The sequence below is a fragment of the Melozone crissalis genome, unplaced genomic scaffold (genome assembly GCF_028551555.1).
Source record: "Melozone crissalis strain CALT ecotype California unplaced genomic scaffold, PUWL_Pcris_2 ptg000146l_1, whole genome shotgun sequence".
Classification (NCBI taxonomy): Eukaryota; Metazoa; Chordata; class Aves; order Passeriformes; family Passerellidae; genus Melozone; species Melozone crissalis.
Genome location: NW_026535918.1, coordinates 304,180 through 325,707, shown reverse-complemented (window position 1 = coordinate 325,707; position 21,528 = coordinate 304,180). Strand labels below are relative to the sequence as shown.

Sequence of the window (21,528 nt, the reverse complement as noted above, 5' to 3'; positions counted from 1 at the left end):
CAACTCCTTACATTTCCTCCAAGCTCAGAGAAGCACGTCTCTGCAGAGAGGAATTCAGGATATGGTATTCAAGCTGCTGCTTTATTTGTCAGCCTAATCTCACAATCCAGATGCTTAAAGCAATGTGGCTGTTGGTTCTTTCCCTTGAAATAGCAGTCTTGCATCCCCCTTCCACTGCTGCTCCAGCCACAGGGCTGCCAGGTATTCCACTGATGGCCATACCTGCTGTGCTGTCAGCCTTGCTTTCAATAACAATGATTTCTAACCTTTCCAAGTTAAAAAGCTTGACCTTATGGCTCAGCACAGGCTTTGCTATTGAATTAGCCCAGAGAGAGAGAGAGAGCACACTAAGCCCCTACATGTAGCTGAAAAGTATTTTATTTACCTTTCATTTCAAAACTTCCTTTCACCAAGTAAAAAACTAGATAAGCAATTTGACCAATAGCCAGCTTTCAATATTACAGTCTTGTCTGCAAATAGATTGAGGGCTACAGTCATAAATTACTTACTTTTAATGTCACTGCAGAGTAAATGTTGCTGCTGGCTAAATTCAAGATGCGCTGCTTGATTATTAAAAAGGATTTTTGGTACTGAATTTTGGCAGACTGGCAACATAGTACAGACATATCGAGACAACCCCATGTTCACTTCCTTAAAACAGCATTTATCTTGCTTTTCCACACCTTGAGCATTCTTGAAAAAGCTTTTCTAACACATCTTAGGCTTCTCTGTATTTTTTTAACAACAGCTTTATTTTCCTTTCCTCAGCTGAACAACACTGACAGCTGGCAGCTGCTGTGACTAGGATTCAGAAATCCTAACTTAGGCTATAGGTGTCTAATTTAAACTGCTTTTCAGAGCTCCCTATTTAGTCCCTTCCTAACTTAGATAAAGACTAATATCTTTAGAGGACAGGTCACACATTCCTTAAAGAATTGGATTGATGATGTTTCTGGCTGTGGCCATTTTTCTCCTGGGAATGTAAATGACAATTAGACTAAATATAGACAACAGAAGTGACATATAAACCAAGTCTCCACTTTAACATAAAATCCTTGATTATATATTTCAACCTGCTGTTTTTGAATTGCCTGTCCTAAAACTAAGGACTACCTGACATGAACCTAGCATGAACTTGTGGGATTCACATTCTCTGAACAGAGAGAGACAATTATCTCTCTCAGGCTTTTTCCTGGAGAAGGACAGAGGGAAAACAGTTCTTATCTCATGTGCTGCTCCTGTTGTTTTGTGAACGTGTGGAATGTGTTGGAAGATTATTTACCTGAAGGAATGTGGTAATAGGATTCTTGTGTGAGTGTTTTGTTTTCTTTACCAATCTTTGCAAGCTGAGTCTGGATGGTTGGTCAGGAGACAGTCACAAGATTTTGCTCCGTGGAGTTCTTGTTCAGTTTCAGTTTAGATGTAGTGTAATATAGTATAGAATAATAGTATAATAAAGTAATTAATTAGCCTGCTGATATCATGGAGTCCCCCTCATCATCCCTCCTGCCAATGGGGAGAAATTTCCCTGATATGAGCTAAGCTGCACAAGTGCTCCTTCCTTTACCTAAAGGCTTCACCCATTTCCCATGCTGTATAGCTTTGGGTTCACTAGGCAGTACTGGATAAAATACCCACTTCTGGTGAAGAAGAGCCCATGAGAAGGCTTGCAGTGATTCCTCCGCATCCCCCTGAGGAGTCTGTATGCACATGTGGGTATCAGTCACAGTCACAGTCTCTGAGAAGAACTGAACATCCAATGGCCTTTGGATTTGTATTGCTCTCAGGTATATGGGGTTATTTGGCCATACTTTATGAAGCATGGAGGAGTTCATTATTTCTTCTGGTCTCAAGTCCTAGGAAACTCTATTGAATAAAGAAATAGGATCTGACATGCCATAGACCGGCACAACTAATTTTTCCCATATCCATCTATTTGGACCATTGTTTCTCTGGTTCTCTTTGTTATAGTAAGTTCAGATATAAATAACTTGTTATAAAAGTCTTTACAGGGAAAAGGAAGTGAATAAGTTATCAACTACCTATAAACATACTAAAAAATGTGAAATTATAATAAAGACCCATCTTAGTAAGAACATGTCATTTTAAAATGTGGTAGTCTTAATGATAGCTAATTTATCAATGAGAGAAATGCAAAGGTTTAATTTTCTTTTGGAAAACATTTTGATGTGGAATTTATCACAATTCCTCCAGCAGGTCAAATGAAATAAGGCAGCATTAAATTCAGATTGCAGTCTCAGAACTGTGATGGCAATGTGTTACATCTTGCATCATTTGCAAAATCTCAATGCAGTTAGCAACTCAGAAAACTGCGATCCGTTCCATTTTCACTGCTGAAGAATGTATCACTACAGTGATGGTAATTTGCTGTAGAATAAAGTAGAGAGACAAAAAGTGTTATGTCTGTATTCCCGCTGGTGCACAATATATATATATATATATATATATATATATATTTATATATATATATACACTCATTGTTATGAAGAGAAATACATATTACTGTGCACTACACCTTTTTCCCTTTTGTTTTATGTCCTTTTCTAGACAGTGGAAGAGGATGAAGATTATCAGCCAATAAAAACTGTAGCAAACACCAGGCAAAGAGATAGAGGAGTTTGACATACAGCCAGCATCCCAAGGTCAAGCTCCTGGGACATGGATTGCTGCAGGGAAGCACAGAGTAAGAAAATAAGTATGAACATCCAGCTGCCTCAAATAAGAATAGATATAAAACTCTCCTATCTGCTTTGTGTGCTGATCTGGAATTTAAGTTGCCTTAATTGCTATTAGTCTTCATTTTGCTGTTTCAATAACACTCTAGAGAAATGGGAGATATTATGACACATTTTCTGTCAAACCTAGTCATGAACTGAGCAGTACACTGGGAGAAAATGATTGAGGAAACTGTTGAAGTGGAATAAAGCTTTTAGTACCATGCAAGAGGGCTGCAACTTCTCGAGTTACCAGATGAGCAATGAAAGCAGGAAGCTAGATTGTAAAACAAAATTCTGGCAGAGGAAAACTAAGTACTAGAAGCTTCCTGTGGTGTCATAGATCTATATTGCTGATAGTGGCAGGGATTTATTGACACAGAGATGATTCAGATCGAGACTCACCAGAGTATTTAATCCATAGAAGGAACTTCTCATGTGTCTGGTTATCTTTTGTAATATCTTCTTTGAGGACATGAACTCATATCTACTTATGTAGGTTATTCATTAAATCATGAATTGCTAATTAGATCATAACTTAAAAAGGAGATAGGAGGTGCTAGAGCAAAACAAAAGGCCAGCATATTTAGTAGGTCACAGGATTATGACAGTATTTATGATCCATGAGAGTGCAATCACAAACCATGAAAATATCTGAAGGCCATTTGATCCACACAGTTCCCTTCTTAGCTAAGGTGTATCCACCCTTCTCCCTAACACTAAGCAGTGCTCAGCTGAAAAAAGAATCCGTAATTCGGAAATGTGCCTTTCAGAACACTAATCATAGAAAAGAGTTTTGAATTAATGTCATATTGTAATGAAAAGAAAAATCAATTTACTCAGCCCCAAAATGTTCCATTTAAAACCTGTCACATCATAGCAGTCTTCTTCTCCAGACACCTAACAGGTATGGGGGCTGCACCTCAAGCACAGAAATTAATGGGAGTATTCTGTAATGCTGGCTTTGCAAAAGTCAGGATCCTGTGTTTTGTGTGCTTCATGCTCTTGAACATAGCAGCGATATTTTCTTAACTCTACAATTTTCCCTTGTGCAAATGGCTGTTTGCGTGTCTGTTTGTGTGTGTGAGTGCAGACAATTAATAACTTGACAGGAATTTCAGTGCCTTAGTAGCACTAGAAGTTGTCATATTTTCATTTTAATGGTGTCCAAACAAATTATCTGTTAAAAATAAACTGCATGGTAGCACAATGGGAAGCAGAATTTAGCAGGCGGAAGATCAAAAGGAATTAAGTTCCAGAACTCTAGCCTATGTGCTTGTAAAAATTGATTTGACTTAATAAGTTTAATGCAAAAGCGAATTGCATAGTGTGCACTGCTTTCCTGTTGATTTTTAAAAAGTGTGGGATCACATCTCCCCTGCTGATGTCCATTAACCATGCCATTGAATATGTGAATATAAACTGGGTGCTCCACTTTTTTGTTTTTTGAACTCTTACTCAGTATTTTATACCTAAGTACACTAACTGGATTCACACACAAAAAACCTGCTAACACCTACTACTTCCCACCCATGAAATGATCACTTCTATTTCCCATACTGATATTAAAAAAGCAAAAACCCTGATTTAATTTTTTTTAATTAATTCTTTCTTTCAACAAAGCATGGAGGTGGTGTATCATGAGGAGGTAAAGGTAGTCATTAAAAGTATTCATTTATACTAGATGATGTTATTTTGTGAGTTTGGGAGTTGTTTTTAATTCCTGCTGAAAATTACCTTGATATGTATCAAATATTCCCGTTGAACAGTGTAAATAATTAACCTATTTAAACTTAATTAAAAGTACTTAGAAGCAAGTAATTTATATTTACATTAGGACTTGCAATCAACCTCTAAAATTCTCTTTATCTTTTCTTTATCTAAAATGCTTTGTAACCTTTGGATGTGACTACAATTTTTATCTATCATAAAAAAAGCATTAAACCTTGATGCATTGTTACACTCCTTACCTCCTCAGCTGAGCACTGTCCTCTTCCCTTGCTGTTGGCAGAATGTGCAAAGTGGAACAACCATTTTTCCCTCAAAATCAAGCTCTTGCCTAGCAGAAGCAGCATTTGTGAACACATTCTGTTACAGGCAGCAATGGTCAGCCCAGTGTGGAACCCTGCAGACTGTGGTTCAGAAATATTATGTCACATACTCAAGCATGCTCTGAAGTAACACTGGAAAGGGAATCAGTGAAAACATATTTTTGCTATCATCTTATTCTATCATCTCACTTCAGCTGTAGGTTCTTTCTCCTTTTCTGTCTTACATCGTTGTGAGAAGAAAGCGGCTCCCAGTTTACGAGGAAAATAAAATCCATAAACATGCAAAGTGAGACAAAGTAATTTAAAAATACTTTCACTTTTATTACTAAGAGACAAAACTCCTAGGCTCCTGTTAGCTGAATGCTAACAGCTTTTTAATTTATTTCCAAAGAAGCACCAATTCCCAGTGTTTTCTAAAGGTTATCAAGAACTCTGCAAGTAGTTAAAATCTCACTAAATATATTTTAGTAAAACTAAAAATGCTAACATATAAACAGAGATACTAAATTATGCAACCACCTTCTACTCGTAGTACTGACAGTACAGATGAGCCACATTTTATCATATACCCGAACAGAAGATCTGTTTGCTACATTTCAGCCAGCCACGGGGAACTTACCTTTCATTGTGGTGAGAGATCATATAATAAATCCGGATTCCAACAGAAACTCAAGAAAACAGCACAGAAGCAATCCATAATTATTTCCCAAGGAAATAATTTGCTGAGATGGTGAAGATGTGATACCAGACAAAGCATGACACATCACCTTTTTAAAAGTCTTCATTACGAAAAGCCTTGATCCCACCTGAATTAAAGATCAACAGTTATGTGAAAGGGATCTCCTTATGGGCATTGGAATGTTTTGTTTGCTTTGAACTAGAAAACGCATGACCCACCTGGTTCTGAGATGAAAGTTAAGGTAAGACTAAGAAGAATATGAACTATAAATTTTTGCCCATTGCCGGCTTTTAAATGTTATTTCAGAACTTTTCTTAAATCCTTGCTCCTAGAGGTGATGAGACCTGTGAGTGGGCTTCCCCCAACTGCTTCAGGAGGGAACACACTCTCATCAGCATGGACAATCCTCCCTCTGGGCAACGCCACCGCAATGACAATGAAAAATGAATAACGAACAGAAAAGTCAGAAACATAAAAAATAAACATTAAATTTATTTAAATAAAAATATACACATAGTGTACAATGGACATGGCTTACAGACAGCAATGAAACAAAACTGATAAACCCTGAAATATAAAAAGCATTGAATTCCTATAGTTGTGCTTTGTTTCTCTGGACACACACATGCTGCGGACTGAGGTCCTGTTAATGTTACTGATACACAGCCCTGTGTGCTCCAGAATGTAAGACAGGAACATCACAAGGAACAGCTACACAAAAGGAAAACAAGTACCAAAGTAATTTGGGATTTTAGAAGTTTTAAAGTCAGGCCATTCATAAACAGAAGTGCTGAAAACTTTCAAGGCACTTTGTATGCAAGGAAGGAGTAACCAAACACCACTGCAGCGTGGTTGAATTCTCACTGCTCTGAACCTGGCATGGCCAGGGCACTCTGTTAGCACAGACTCCAACTGTAACCTTTTTTCCCAGCCAGCACACAAATCCTGTGCCTTATGTTTCAGCTCTTTGGAATAGGGAGACGCTGGTTCACAAGTGTCTTACAGTTCATTTATCCTGAAGTATTTGCTCATATCTGAGCAAATGTAAGTTTTTAACTTGGATCGTGAGTATCATGCTGATAGTCACGGCTGTTATATTACTTATTCAGCAGATGCTATGAAAGAAAGAAAATAAATGTTTGAGTCCTGCAGAGTGCAAGCCAAATGCTTGGCAGCACAACAGTTGAGGTGTTGTACGGCTAAGGGAAAACCCCAGTGTTTTAAGGACTGAAATCTGTGATTTTTTTCTCTCTAAAAAGCATTTGTATTATTTTTTTTTTTGTAAACACACAATATACAAGGTAAGTTTGTGTTTTCGAGAACAGCAAATTACTTTAAACCATTTCCACTGTAAACATCTGCTTTTAAGCTGCAAGGAAGTGAAAAGCAAGATGCAAACATGCCTCATGGCACTACCTATACAGCGCAGTTCTTTATAATAAAAAAGAGCATAAATATAAATATCAATAGTTTCAAGTTTACAACATAACCAACTGGCACAATGTACGTATAAGACTGTTAAGTGATTACATACATTAACTCACACAAGTAATTTTGCTGCATAGTTTTCAATGCAATTCCTTTCTTTATTACACTGGTGGATGTTCAGTGCATTTCATGCTTTTTTTTAAATGGACCAAAGGATTTCTTGGAACTTGTGTTTAATCTAGAAATAAAAATAATTTTTTCCTGAAACTTTTAATAGGCATATTATAGAGTAGGCTTCAGAACGGAGTGTTGCACTTCTTTATACCAAAATTACTAATGAAGATTTAGAATATCATTACAAGTTATTCCACTGCAACTAAGTGAATTTTCATCAGGAGAGATTGATTTAGACACAAAATTGTTTGTTAATTTCCTCATTTCACTTACGTAATGGCAAAATTCAGACAGAAAAAAATTAAAATTGCATTGCAAAGGGCTTCCTTAAGGCTACTTCCCAGTTAATATTTTGTTTCAGCTGTCCTCCTAAATTATTTTTTTTTATAACACAGACATTGCTAGGATTCCATCAAAATACATAGCTTCACATAGTCAAAAATCACACAACATGATTAAAAATTTTTGCTTTCTAATTGCTCCATAAAAGCCAAAGTATGAACATTAATCAGAATGCATTTTAAATTCCTCAGAAGACCTCAAAAAAAATACCCTGCCTGCTTAATGTCAGTCATAAACATGTATTATAAACAATAGATAATATAATGTCACTCATAGACATGTATTATAACAATATTACAATCATTTCTGGGGAAAAATACTTTAACATTCCTTTCCTTATGTTTTTAGTTATTTTAGGCTAGCTCTCTATTTAGTCACTACTCTGTGGTACAAAACCCCCATGGAAGTGTGTGATGCATTGTACAAATATTGAAAGCTAGAAGCCCTTATTTCAGGATTCCTCGAGACAGATCCTGATTAGATTTCTACAAATAATATCATCTCTAAGACAAGATTTGGCTTTAGATGCCAGATGTATTTTTGAATTTTCATCTTCTAGCCCTTAAGAACTGCCCTCCTCTAAAAGCAGATTATTTTATACCTTACAAAAGTTTTAAGACAGCAGTTATGGAACAGTTTTTGTGGAGCCACCATCAAAATCACTCTGCTTATGTTATCCCTCTGCAAGACAAAAAATGTAGTTTGCTCATAAAAATTAAGTAGTGCACTGAAATGCACAGTGAGCTAGAAGATAATGTGCAAGACCCCAGGGATGATTTAACTCCTCTGTCAGACACTCAAACAACCCACAGGGCTGGGAGCAGCTGCTACAAAGAGTAAATGTACTCCATGTAGCACAACCATCAACCTGCAGCAAGCCCCTCTTTGTTTCTCCATAAAAGGCAAACCAGAAAACCCCAAAATTTTGAATCCATGGCCAGCTGACGGCACAGCCTTTGCCCACAGGGACCACAGTAGCCCCAGCAGGCACTGACCAAACAACAAAATCTTTGGGCCTGTTTTGCTACTGAAGCAACGAGGTTTTTCCAGGACACTTGGAGCGCTTGTGCAGGTTTTACAAAGCTCTCCAGACCTACAACAAGATGTTCCAATCCAAATATCAGTGAGAAAAATTTCAGCACTATTTAGCACAGAGCTCAGGCAACTCTTCTGTAATGGCCCAAGCACGAGGCTTCACGGCAGCTGACTGATGTATTTGTGGTTTTGTCTAATTATCTTTAGCAAATAAGGGATTTATTTAATTTCACAAGAACATACTGTGAATGGTTGCTAAAACAAAAAGGATAGCAATCCAGTGCCATTTTTTCTTTCTCCTCATCAAATCCATGGCTTCAGCGTGAAAAACAATTTCAACGCAAAAATAACATGGTAGTGATAACAGCAATTTAGAGCCTGGGCAGGGCTAAAATGCTGAGGCACAATCTTGAAATACTATTTTCCTGGCAAGAAAATCTAGAATAATTTCATATTTTAATGTGACAGAATGCCAATGGGACTCAGATAAAGAAGTCTAGGTACCTATAGCACCCAGCAAAGAGCACCATCTCCACTGAGATTTTTACAGACAGTTTCAGAATTACTGTGCAATGGTTGGCATTCTCTACTGCATGCCTGGAGGTTATTTCAGAGACCCATAAGGAATTTATCACTATCTCTAAACTGCATATGTAGGGGTTCTTTAAGCTAATAATAAACATGTATATAGTGAGGGTTAGTGCAGCAGCCTGACACAAGAAAAATTACTTTTCTAGGAAAGATTATGTTCCATAAATTCAGAAGAAAGTTTCACACAGATCAGCTACATTATATTAATAGACAAACACTAATTTATGCACATATCCAGCCACCCAATGAGTATTGTCCCCTTCTACTGGTACATGACAAGAAGAAATCAAGGCATTATGTTCTCATGAGTCTGAGCTTATCTGTGATGCATTGTCAACTCTTCTGACATATACTGAATACATTCCAAGAAAAAGGAAGCAATTAATGACAGCATATTATATAATAGAAATAAAAAACTAATGCACCAAAACACTACTTACATTATCTACTTTTCTTGGAAAAAATAGTTCCAATTAGCTAATGTATTGTATAGGTGAATTTCTGGCTCCACTGAAGTCAATGAGTATTAGAACAAGAATCTCTTTCTGATGTTTTCCTACAAACTCCAAAGCCTGATCTTGCAAATACACAAGATGGATTTAATTTTAGGCAAATGATAGATCAGTTCCATGGATCACCCAAATAGAATTTGCAGAATCAGGCTCTTAAATTCTATTATAGTTACAGATTTATACCCAGTAATGAATATTAATGGATTAAAAAGAACTAATTAAAAGTCACGGTGTATAGAGATTTCTTTGACTTCCATAGGAGTAAGCAAACGTCTACTTCTTTATCCATGGCAATTACAATTTCCTACAGATGCTCAAATTCCCAGGGTAGTTTCATTAGGCTACATTTCTCATACTTCTGCTCTAGATATAAAAAGAAGGCATTGCATAAAGGTCAGTAACCAGTGAATACTTGGGAATTTTAAATTGTATTCCTCTCTGGGAGGCAGAAGAAGGTAAATAGAAGTAAATAGAGACAATTAGAAAACACAAATGTTCTTTGCAAGACAAATTTCAGGATTAACACCAGCTGGCAGAACATTAACATTCATTTTTAAAGCTGATAGCTCTTCATCCTAGAGTGTCTACCTGCAGCATTACAAATTTGATATAAATCAGCTGCTGTGGCTAACTAGTCCTAGTACAGCAGTTTACTCATAACATTTATTTTAGGCTTTCTAATAACATACAAGTTTTCAGAGTCTAAAGATACATTAACTCCTGTATATACAACTTATTTTCCCTAGCACTAAAGAAAATTTGCTTTTAAGGGTTTACACTAAAGAGGAGGTGAAATTCAAGTCACATGACTTGTGGAATTAATCGCCCTGATTTCAGTGTGATCTATGTGAAAGTGAAATAAGTGGTATTTGGCTGAGGTGCAGAAAACCAAGAGTGATACATCCAAATGAACCGCAGGGAATCAAAATGGAATTACTGAAATTACAGTCTGCAATTACTAAAAACACATTATGAAGTTACCACGCTTATGTAAAGAAGCTAATTGTAATTACCAAAATTATATTTAGCCCAGGTATTATCATTAGCATCTTTCATAAACATTTCTGTGAAGGGTTTAATCCTTAGTGATCAAGACCTCAGTGCTCTGCTGGTTACAGAAAACACCTTTTCCAGCAGTAAGATACCCCTTAAATCAAATCTCAGGGTTTGGTTTGGAGTCAGAATGCCACCTTCCAGATTACTAATCTCTGTTCCTACAGCAAATGCCATTTCCCTTTTTAATCTTCAATCAAATGACCCCAGAAACTAATTCCAGCTGGCTTATGAGTCATACTAAGCTTCAATTTCACAAAGATAAGTTGAGTATATTTGATTTTCAGAATATCCAGTCCATTGCTTTTTCATGGTTTTATTTCATAATGACTAATCAGATTCATTTCAGTGTAAAGTGATAAAACCTGCTAAAAATAACACCTCCACTGGTCATACATTCCCAATTCATATGTCATAAACAGCAGTTGTTATATTCACTAATTAGCATGATACATGCTCCTGATTACACTTTTGTTAAACTTAGGTGTCAGCTTTTCCATATGTCCCCTCTGGAGGTCTGTAGTACTTTGGGAAAGCCATCAGCTGCATCATGTTGAATGCATACTTTCTGCATTTGACATTCTTCAGAACATTCTCTATGCGGCATCCTTCTCTAGTGAAAGGGGGAAAAAGTACAACTTCAGGAAACATAGAATAAATAAATATGCTTTATTTGTTCATTGCAGAGTTTCAGCAACAGTTGAAGTAAAAATAACAAGGATTCAACTCTACATTTTTGTTTTCCATGAGTGATGATACATCTTACAGAATTAAATCCAAGGCCAGGCCCAGTACACTTATTGCCCTCAGAAATAGGTGATAAGATTTTCCATCCCCCTAATATATCTGCCCTTGAGGTTTAAAGTTCAGTAAAAAAATTTAATACCTTTAATGATACATTTTGTTCTAATTCCAGAAATATATTTGCCTTTTAAACCTTTTCATACCTTTCTTTTTCAAGTGATTTGCTATATATGTGTGAGTATACATTGCCCTAAAATGCGCATTCTAGGAATAAGGAATTTTATTAAGTCTGGCCCTAGAGATTCGTGAAGGAAAGTTTCATCTCTGCTTCATTTGCTGTATGTTCAGCTTTGCAATGAAAAAAAGAGAGAATGGCTTTTCAAACAGCCCAATCCACCTCTCTGCTTTATAAAGGAAGGATGTTCGTTCACATACAGTACAAAAGTCACAAGTGCCAAAGTGGTGCATCAAGACATAAACAGGACTTTGTTAAAAAGAATATAAAAGTGTACTGAAAGCAAAAGCAACTAAAGCAACAATTACAAACAGGCTAATTTCATTACAAAACAGAACTTAGTATATTCTATTTACTCTACAGAAAAGGGTTAGTTGTAGCAAAGTAATAATAATTTATTAAACGAAAACAATCCCGTCAGCTAGTTACAATGAAAAAACACAACGGAAGGTAAGTCTCACAAACCATTGCCCTGCCATATTTGTCTAGGGGTTAGTTTGTGTTGTGCAAATTTTTATTTTATTTTTTTTTTTTTTGGTCAGACTAATTACTCTGGAAAGAGGGATTCAAGCATTCAGGATTCCACAACTTCTATACAGTGACAGCATTGTAAGTGGGCTTTCTTTGCGCTAATTACAGTGGGAAAGTTTTACCATGAACAGAAAGAGCAAATCAATTCACTCAATGCATAGTATACTTCTCGGAGTTCAGAAAAAAAGAATGAAAACACAGTACATTTCAGACATGGGAATCTTAAAGATGAATCCTTGGGGTCTGAGACTGTAGAAATATTACAACATGATTCTTTTTTCTAGAGTTAGTTCGTTGCTGTTTGTAGAAAAGAAAGGAACACAAGTAAAGTTTATTGATATTTGGCTAATAGCAAAGCAAGACTTAAAATAAGCCACACAACCAGCAGGTGTGAGCTGACAAGCAGCAAGGCGACAGGATAGAAGTGTCGAGCAGTTGGCTTGTTATCAGTTAGACAGCCTGTTTCGGGATCATCCGAGTCAGTCAGTGCTCCCTGGGTCTGTCTGCTGTTAAACAGGGAAGTTAGGAACAGATAGAACAGCATTTCAGCAGCAAAGAAAGCCAACACGCAGGCATTTTGACAAAATGAAAGTACAGAGCCATTTTGAGGAAATAGATTTATCTAAGTACTTCCAGTATAACTTTTGTGTTCTACAGCTGACACAGGAAGCACCATCACTGGGCGGCTACTAGCATACTAATGCTACTAGGTGCCTTGGAGTAGTATTCACAAGTGAACATTAAATCACTTCCACAATGAACTACACCATCACTAAAATCAACACACACACTGAACAGAAATGAAATAAGGAGGTTGAAAAAAAAAGTTAAGGAAGCAAAGAAAAAAAGATCATGAGTACGTCATAATGCAACACTGAACAAATGATGTCTCCATGGTGCTCACAGGCTTTTCAGTCCTGCTTCAGTATCTATTAGGAAGTTTATTGGCAGAAATGAAAAGGCCACACACTAACAGCTATTCTAAAATAGTATTAAATGATGGTAAACTGACTTCAAAAATTCATCACTGCTGGTGACTCAAAGTCCATAGCAGTTCTTTTTATTCAAAGGCTCGCACCTGCATTCCTGTAAGTAAATCACCTTGTATCTTTATCAGTCAACACAGGGAGGAGCTAATCTACTTAGAAGGAAGTTCTACTGAATCACGCTGGATTGTGTGGTCCTTGTCCTACCAGAGCAACAGGGACACTTCCACTGCCAGGCTTGCCTTTTGTATTCTTGACAGATTCTCTGTAAGTACAATTACTCACACTGCAACCACACTTCTTCAATTCCTCTGAAGCTTACTTGCATACACTCAGGAGTCCTGTTTATAGACTTCCTTTGGGCAGCAAGGACTGGCAAGATTTTTTTTTTTTTTCTATTTACTATGAATATCCTGTGATGAAAAGATAACTTGCCATTTTTTAATGTGGACTTGAGAATATCCAAATATATCAGATGACAATGCAGTGCCCTTTCAGAAGGACAGGTCACAAGTATGCTCTTGCTTTCAAGAGAGAAAAAGCTGGCAGACATTATCTTTACTGTCCCACAGCTGCAGGTAAGATGAAGAGGATACTCTGAAAACAGCAGCAGCCACATCACCTTACAGAAAGCCTGCCTTCTGACTCGTGTGTTAAAGGGCAGTGCTACATTTCCTAAGCTTGGATAGCAAGAGAGGTGCAAGAGCTGCGTTTGCAGGTGGAACCCTAGGCAAGGGGGGGTTGATCAAAACCTTTCCTTGCCCAATTTCTCTTTTGAACAAGCCTTCCATAATAAGTTCTTAGTCTTAGTCTTTGCTTTGAACTTCAGTCTGTATGTTACACTAATAAAGGGATCAATACATACTATTTTGAATAGCAAAATAAGAGATAAAAAAATAAAACCCCTGCTATTTTCATCTAGGTCAAAGTAATTGCTGGTGGCAGGGTGTTTGCTGCTTTTGTTCTACAGATCTCAAGTGTCCATGGATGGAACTTGGGCAGAACTGAGACTTTGCTGTAGACATTATCTCAGAAACTATCAAGAAATTAAGCTGATTGCATGGTTTATTGGCCTTGTCAGCACTGAAATAAGTAATTCTGTGTTTCTCTATCAGACTGCTCCAGCTATGCCTCTGTCCTAGGGCCCACCTACAGAACTGCCTTCCTCTTCTGCTCACAGTGACATTACTATTTGTGATCAGCTGGGAGGACTAACTTTATTGTTCCCAGTTAATGTTGTCCTCCATTATGTATTTCTATATACTTTTTAAAGAACCTGCTGCTTGCTGGTTTTCCTTTTCTTTTTTTAATCTCCACAGCATCCCACAGGTTTGTCCCTTTGACCCTGTCCCCTTACTCCCTTCCAACTCCTCAAGGTGAGCCTGCAGGTTTCAGCTTACTCCCCTTATGCCCACAACTCATGAGAAGTCCAGCTCAACCCTCCCAGTCCCATCTCTTCCTTCCCAGTCACAGAGTCCGGGTGATTTTTGTTTGCCCTGCATCCCTTCCATCACAGACATCACGTGTGCTCCTATGCACACACCAAACTTTTTTCTTCTGGAGAAATCCATCTGGGCAGCAGTGAAGTTGAGCATTCAGTAGGGTGCACAGCCACTGCATTAATCAGATTGATTGTTTACACCAATCTGGAGAGCCCTGGCTTTGCACACCAATGGTTCATTCCAAGCAGGCTGAGTCACACACTTGCAGGTTGTTCCTACAGGGATGAACCCTCCTGCTTCTGTGGTGTGCCTTGCTCTGTTGGACTCCACATCTCAACAGTGTCTGGCTTTCATCTGCACTGCTACAAGTCACATTAGCTTCAGTGAGATTTATGCGGGAGTAATGATGGAAATACAGATAAAAGCCATTTGTTCTCTTTTTTTTTTTTTTTTTTCAACAGAAAAGCCTACAGTACATTTGTTCTTTGATATGCTGAAAAGAATGATCGGTGTCTTTTAACATAAAAAGTTTATCTTCCCCCCAGGAAAGCAACCGTGAACAGCTGATGCACAGGCACTCTGTTCCACAAATTAGTCACATCATTCAATGCATGATTCAATAAGATGTCCCCAAAATAGAGCAAGAGGATCCAAGTCCATTATTAGCTTCCTAAGAACAAGCTGAGCAGAATAGCTACGCATGCTTTTAATTGAGGAGGAATATTTGATCAGGGTCAGATGCCTTGCTATAGCGTGTGCCAACATTTCTCAGTGCAGTGCAGTGACAGTGCCTTCCAACACACCCCAAAGTGTCCTCTGCAGTGACTATTGAACAAAGCAAAGACCTACACCCAGCTGTCAGCACCATAACATTGCTTCCCCTGGCTCACCCCACCCTGGAGGAGTTTCACTGCAAACAGCAGAAATCCCACTAGTGCCCTGTCAGCTGGATTCATGTGGCTTCTGACTGACAGCACAACCAGAACAGAGCGCTAAGGGTGCTACATGCTCAGGTGTGAAGGTACAGCCATAGTTTCAGACGTTATCTCCATCACAAATTGAACTTTAACAGCAAAAGGAAGGAAGAAAACTTGAAAAATAACCAGCAAGTTTCTATTTTACAAATAATTTAAACAGAAGTAGTGAAACCACCTAAGTTCGCAACATCTGGAGTCATGAACACCCCACTAACCTATCATACAATTTTTATTCATTTACTCTCAAATTGTTCATTTGAGACCTCCGGCACAGCACAAACACATTGTAGCAGCCAAGGGTTCTGTAAGTTAATGACAATATAACCATTTCAGCCTGCCTTCTATCTCATTTGATGTTTTATCATCCTAAACTCCTGTTAGGAGTTGCTACATGCTTATCAAATGAGGCAAAGGCAAAACAGCAGGTATTTTTTGTTCTTTTCAAATTCAGCTGATAAATTATTTGGACCTCAAAGTAGTGAAGCAGAGATGATGAAAATGGTGTGAGGAAAAAGCCTCTCAAGTCCTTAAGAGAGTCAAGCACACACATGAGGGCACATTCTGGCTTTCGATTCTCAGTCACACTGATGTCCCTGAGCAACGTTTTTGGAGGAGATGATTTTCACATTTTGGGATGTATGCTTCTTTTTTGGAACTTTTCCAGCTACAGTTATTAGAAACGTTGAACTCTTCTACACGATTTCTTCAGGTGGAATAAACAGGCAGCTTTCTATTAACAGGTGTCCCACGTGCTAGTGGTGACTACCGTTTGAATTCATGTCCTACTGCACTTGTACTTTATGGGAATTTCCCTTTTTTTTTTTGTAGACAGATTCAAGCAAGGTTTTTCTGGTCCTGATGTGTTTTTCTTCTTAAACTTCGGTGCTGACACAGAAAATAGCAAAAGTAAGTTGCTTCTCTAGAGTGCCATCTGGTAATAGTAGAGACATTTCTTCAAATAGAAAGGATGGCTAACAGTTCTCAGTCTTACACAATTTTGATAACTTACCTATTCCTTTTATTTCAAGACAGTCAAGTTCATAAGCAGCTTTCAAGAAGCAGCTTCTCTTAAGAAGTTTTTGGAACGAAAGCATCCTAATTTCTACATGATACATGTTACTGGGATTGACTGAAACACTTCAGAGAATAATCACCTGTATCAATGTACAGCACTACAGTTCAAGAAGGCAGCCTTAACTTTTTCAAAGAGAAAATGTGGGATCCTTGTGAACATCTCCTAGCCATTACCAAGCTGCTGCACTAGCACATCTAGAAGAATAAAACATCATGCAGAAGGAAATAAACAGGTATCAGCCTAGTCCTGAAGGATTTCAGTATCAGAGCAGAACTCAGATAAAACATATAAAGGAATATCGGGAAACAAAATTTTATTTTGAAATATGAAGTTGATGCAATAAACCTCCAACAATTTTTAAGAACAAAAAATGGTTCTGCACTGTTTCAAAATGGAAGCTAAGGGAGGGGAATCAGCAGAGACATCTTTTGTATCAATGATCTTTAAAATTATTCTTTTTCTGATACGCATTTAATAACTTAAATTTTTTCCCTCAAATCCACATGGCACTAAATAAAGTAGAAGATGCTAGAAATCAATTTTTGCTGCTTACATGATCCTATAATCTCAGCTCAAAACAACGAGAATTGCTGAAACTGATAAGCAGTCTTAGATCCAAGAATACTGAGAAATTCAGTCAGTGATTTAGGAAGCTGCTATTTAAACATACACAAAAACCCCAGACTGTTTATCAAATCTGTTTTATCAAATTGTCACACTAAACTCCCTCCTCCTGTTTTAACCTTTTGTAATGCAAGTTTTTCCCTACTCTTGTTGCTAGAATAGAAATCCTCTATTTCCCCACTCCTTTCTTTTCTCCTTGCTTGGTTATAACACACGACTTTTCTAATGCAATATTTAGGAAATAGAAAGGAAAGTAGATCATACAATATGAGGCTTGACCACTGAGTTGGACCATGCAGCAGATTCATGGTGCAGTCATGATGATAGGACACCTAGATCTTGAAAATCAGCTATTGTGAAGTAACTGTGGGGTTTGGGCTCAAAACCATTACGGAGTTTCAGTCTGTACAGAGCTAAAAATTCAATTTTGAGGAGGTGGTCAGAGACAGCAAGCTACTGGAGGCTCAGTGCTGGACAGGGTACAGGTTTTCAGCACTATTATGAACAGGCCTTAACAGTTCAGTACAGAGCAAGAGATTAATAAAGAAACCCTCTTGCAGCAATATTTAATAACAGGCAAGGAGACACTTGGTCCCACAGCCACACAACCACATCCGGGAAAACCCTGTTGTCTTATGTGCTGACATGGACAGGGATCCTTTGGAAGGAATGCTGAAGTCAAAACTCAATTTACACAGTTGCTCTTTTGCTCTGCTGTGTATGTGTTCTCCTTGAAGTCAAAATAATTATAAATGTGCAAATTTATGACCTATTTTATCAGCTTAGCTGTGTTTGGATTTCCCAGAGCAAGTGAAAGAGGCACACACCCTGCACTGCAGGCAACAAAACAGCACAACTCACTCCAGCTTTGGGCCATGGAAACATCTCCCGAATTGCTGGTTCACACAGAGCAACACCCCTATATTTGTCTATGTTTACTTTTTAACATACAATTAACTCCAAAGAATAGACGGGAAAAGGGCAGTTTCAAGCTTGATATCTAATATGCATAAAACATGCTACTGGGTAATATACATCTCTACCAGTGTTCATCTTAGCACTTTAGAAATCTCTGCTGATTGCAGAAGAATTAATATTTTCCTTTTTGACTGATACAGAATGCCTTCAAGAATGGTTTTCCCTCAATGTTAAAGAGTATCTATGTGGTAAAAAAGTAACATTGACAAACTTATTATAGTGAAAATACAAGAAACATTAAGAAAAAATTCCAGTTAGAATCACAATTTTTGTCACTGGTGCATTTAGGACACCTCCATTAGCAGGCTAAATTCACCCTCAGCATCTGAACAGCAAAGCCAAGTTGACTTTCTGTGCCTGTGTCCCTTAATCTGCCAAAATGGACAGCAGATGCTGCCCCATGGGCACAGTATCCTGGTCATGCCAACTCCCAAAGTGCCCTGGAATCACTTGAGAGCACACTTAATCTGCCAAAACTGCATCCGGAAACATTTAATAATTTCACTGTATAAAATGACTGAGATCATGTTCTAGCATCTGTCCCCAGAGGTTTTCAATTTACAGCTGTGGCCAGAAGCTTCAAGTCCTGCAAAGTCATTGTGGTGACTGTGTGAGAGATTAGCTTCAGAACTGGAAAGTGATGGGTTTGCAGAGGAGATTCTTCTTTACCTGTCGAGACAGCAGAGCAGTTTCTGAAACATGATTTTCACCTCTACTGTACTCCAAGGAAAGGATTTGCTATTTCATTCTGCTTTTTACTGATAGTCCTCTGTAGTATTACACATCAATTTTACAAAGGTTTCTCTGTCTATCAAAAAGTATGGTTCTAATAATCTTCCTAGACACTCTTCTATAAAGTATTAGGATTACATGTGTATGGGAATTTCTCAGGTCAAAGTTGCGAAATCTTTCCTGACAAATTTCTCTTACAAGGTGTCAAATTCAGTCTAATGTACGACCAACACTAAAGCCAATGTGGTCTGCATCTCTGTGCAGGAAAACAACCAAGCAAAACCCCACGGGTTTGACATTCACTTGAGCTCTGAACAGATCCAACATTTCCCTTCCGTAAGGGTAGGGCACTGGCATAATTGGTTAGCAAGTCACACTTGTTTCCAGACTGTTTCTGTCACAGCAAGAGAGTTTTACTGAAGATGTAGTTATACATTTAGCTCACATAGCACAGTGAAACATAAATCCATGATAAATTCTTTCATATGTCTAATCAGGTTTAAATACTTTCTGTTGGCCATGAAAATAAATCTTTGTGAGTCATCCCTTTTCTTTTGGCAAAAATTTTTTTAGTCTTTTTCCCCATGCTGAGGACAAAGTAGCAAAGCTGATTTAAGAGGCAGAAAGGGCTTCCTACACTAGTTAACAGACACGTGTGAAAGATGAAGCTTAAAATCTGTTATTCATTTCGAGATGTCCAAATCTATGGGTAGGATGACAGAATTAAGGTCAGAGAACTGCTGGTGTAAACAGAACATCATTTAATCTATGTTGCATCCCTAATTTAGGTATTTTAAGGGAGGAGGGTGCTGAACAGAAGGAATTCTAAATTTGAATGTTGTGACTTGCTGGGTTTTCACTTTGAGATATATGAAAGGAGGAATGCAACTGCTTTTCATTAATGACACCAAGAGACATAGTCTCTTCATGGGATTAACCAAAGTGTGAGTCATAAACTGCAGACAACTGCTAGTCTCTAAATAATTCAGCTAAATAATGTCAGTTCATTAAAAAAACTTTCACCTAACACACTGATACATTTTTTAAAAACCACAAAGCCAGTTTGAGATTTTATCTGTTCTGATCCCAGCTGTTCTTTCAGCAGCACACAGTCTGGGGGTATATTTATACAAGGTGAATTTGTGCACATATAGATTCCCCAGCCACAAAGAAAAATGCATCTAAATCTGATTTTAGCTGCCACCAGGAAAAAAAATGCAGCCCTGTTTTGGTTAGGTAGGGAGCTAACCAAAACAACCTATCCAAAAAATGCATAGGCTGGGATGCACACTGCAGCAACCTGAAAATTGTGTCCCAACATTACTACCAATAAACCATCTTCTCCTCTCTTCAGCAGGTAGATTGTTAGAGAACTTTGGAAAATGCAAGGAAAACTCCATTTGAATCAGAAACACACAATTTTTCCATGTACTTCCTTCAGGGCAAATGACAAGGCTGGATAAAATTCTAATTTAAATGCCTTGAATGCATTTGTCATCTTTTCTGTTAATAGGTACAATGTGGAGACTTAGAGAAATAAACCTTTCTATGAGAAATTAGGAGTGAATGTAATTCTTTCATCTTACTTGTTTTGTTTCAGTATCTTTTTAGAAGATGGCTGAAATTTTGGAGTCTGTTCTTCACTCAAGTACCAAGGAGGAGAACTGAAACTGAAATCTTTTAAACAATATTGAATACAAGCATTTTCTCTTTGGTTGTTAAGCTGCATTTGTAAGGAAATCTTTATTTGAATGCTACTGCAGATTTGTTAAGAAGTTCATTGTATCTCACAAAGACAATATTAGCACAGATTCACTTTTTAAGCAAAAATACCACTGCACTGAAAGGGAGAATAAAGAGATGAAAGCCCATACTATTTTTCCCCCAGTATCAAGAAAAAAAAAAAGACTTTCAGAAGATTTGAGATCACTAAAGACTAAAAATTCAATAAGCCATTTATTTACCTTCTGCATTCCTAAATCTTTGCTGGCAGAAAGGAGTAAATAATTTATAACACAGGTGCAAATACCTTCCTCTCTGCAATAACACTACATTTTTCTCACTGTTACAAAGAGCTGAAGGACGTGGTTTTGCTCAGTGCAGTAACAGTAATTGTCAGTTTGCCAAAGATCAAAGACGCAGTTCTCAGGATAAGCTCTATGAACTATGCTCAAGACTCCCTGAGCTCAAGAGGAGTTCACTGCACTGTCAGCAGCACTTAACCATGAGCTAAGTCTCTGACAGATGAAAAAAATGGCCATTTATTTCCTGACCTGGACTGAACTATCAGATACATATGAAGTTTCTTATAAAGTCAGTCTTTCCTGCGTTGCAGACTGTGTTCCCTCAAGCGCATGACCAGTGGTGCTGAAACATTATCACCAGAGTTTAAACTACAATGCCTTGGGACCTTCTACAGAACCTGCCAATTCCTGAAACTTTGGAGTCTCTGGGTTTGAGATATTTTAAGTATGAATGTTCCCAAGCACATGTTTAGCAAGCCACATATGCAACTGCCAAGCAGAACAGCAATGGGGCTTTCCACATTTGGTGGCAATTGCAATCACGGGGAAAAGAGGGTGTTTTCCTGTGAGAAATCCAAAA

The 21,528-nt window shown here is 37.8% G+C and overlaps 1 protein-coding gene across 1 annotated transcript in view; it reads right to left on the bottom strand.

Annotated features, from left to right (window-relative positions):
* Positions 1-12,408: 12,408 nt before the first annotated feature.
* The window catches only part of LOC128948648 (type II inositol 3,4-bisphosphate 4-phosphatase-like), a 28,951-nt gene continuing 19,831 nt past the window's right edge, over positions 12,409-21,528 (bottom strand). Inside the window, exon 4 of the mRNA XM_054293406.1 lies at positions 12,409-12,616. Within this exon, the coding sequence (XP_054149381.1) occupies positions 12,442-12,616 (175 nt within the window). The 3' untranslated portion in view covers positions 12,409-12,441. The remainder of the gene's footprint in view (positions 12,617-21,528) is intronic.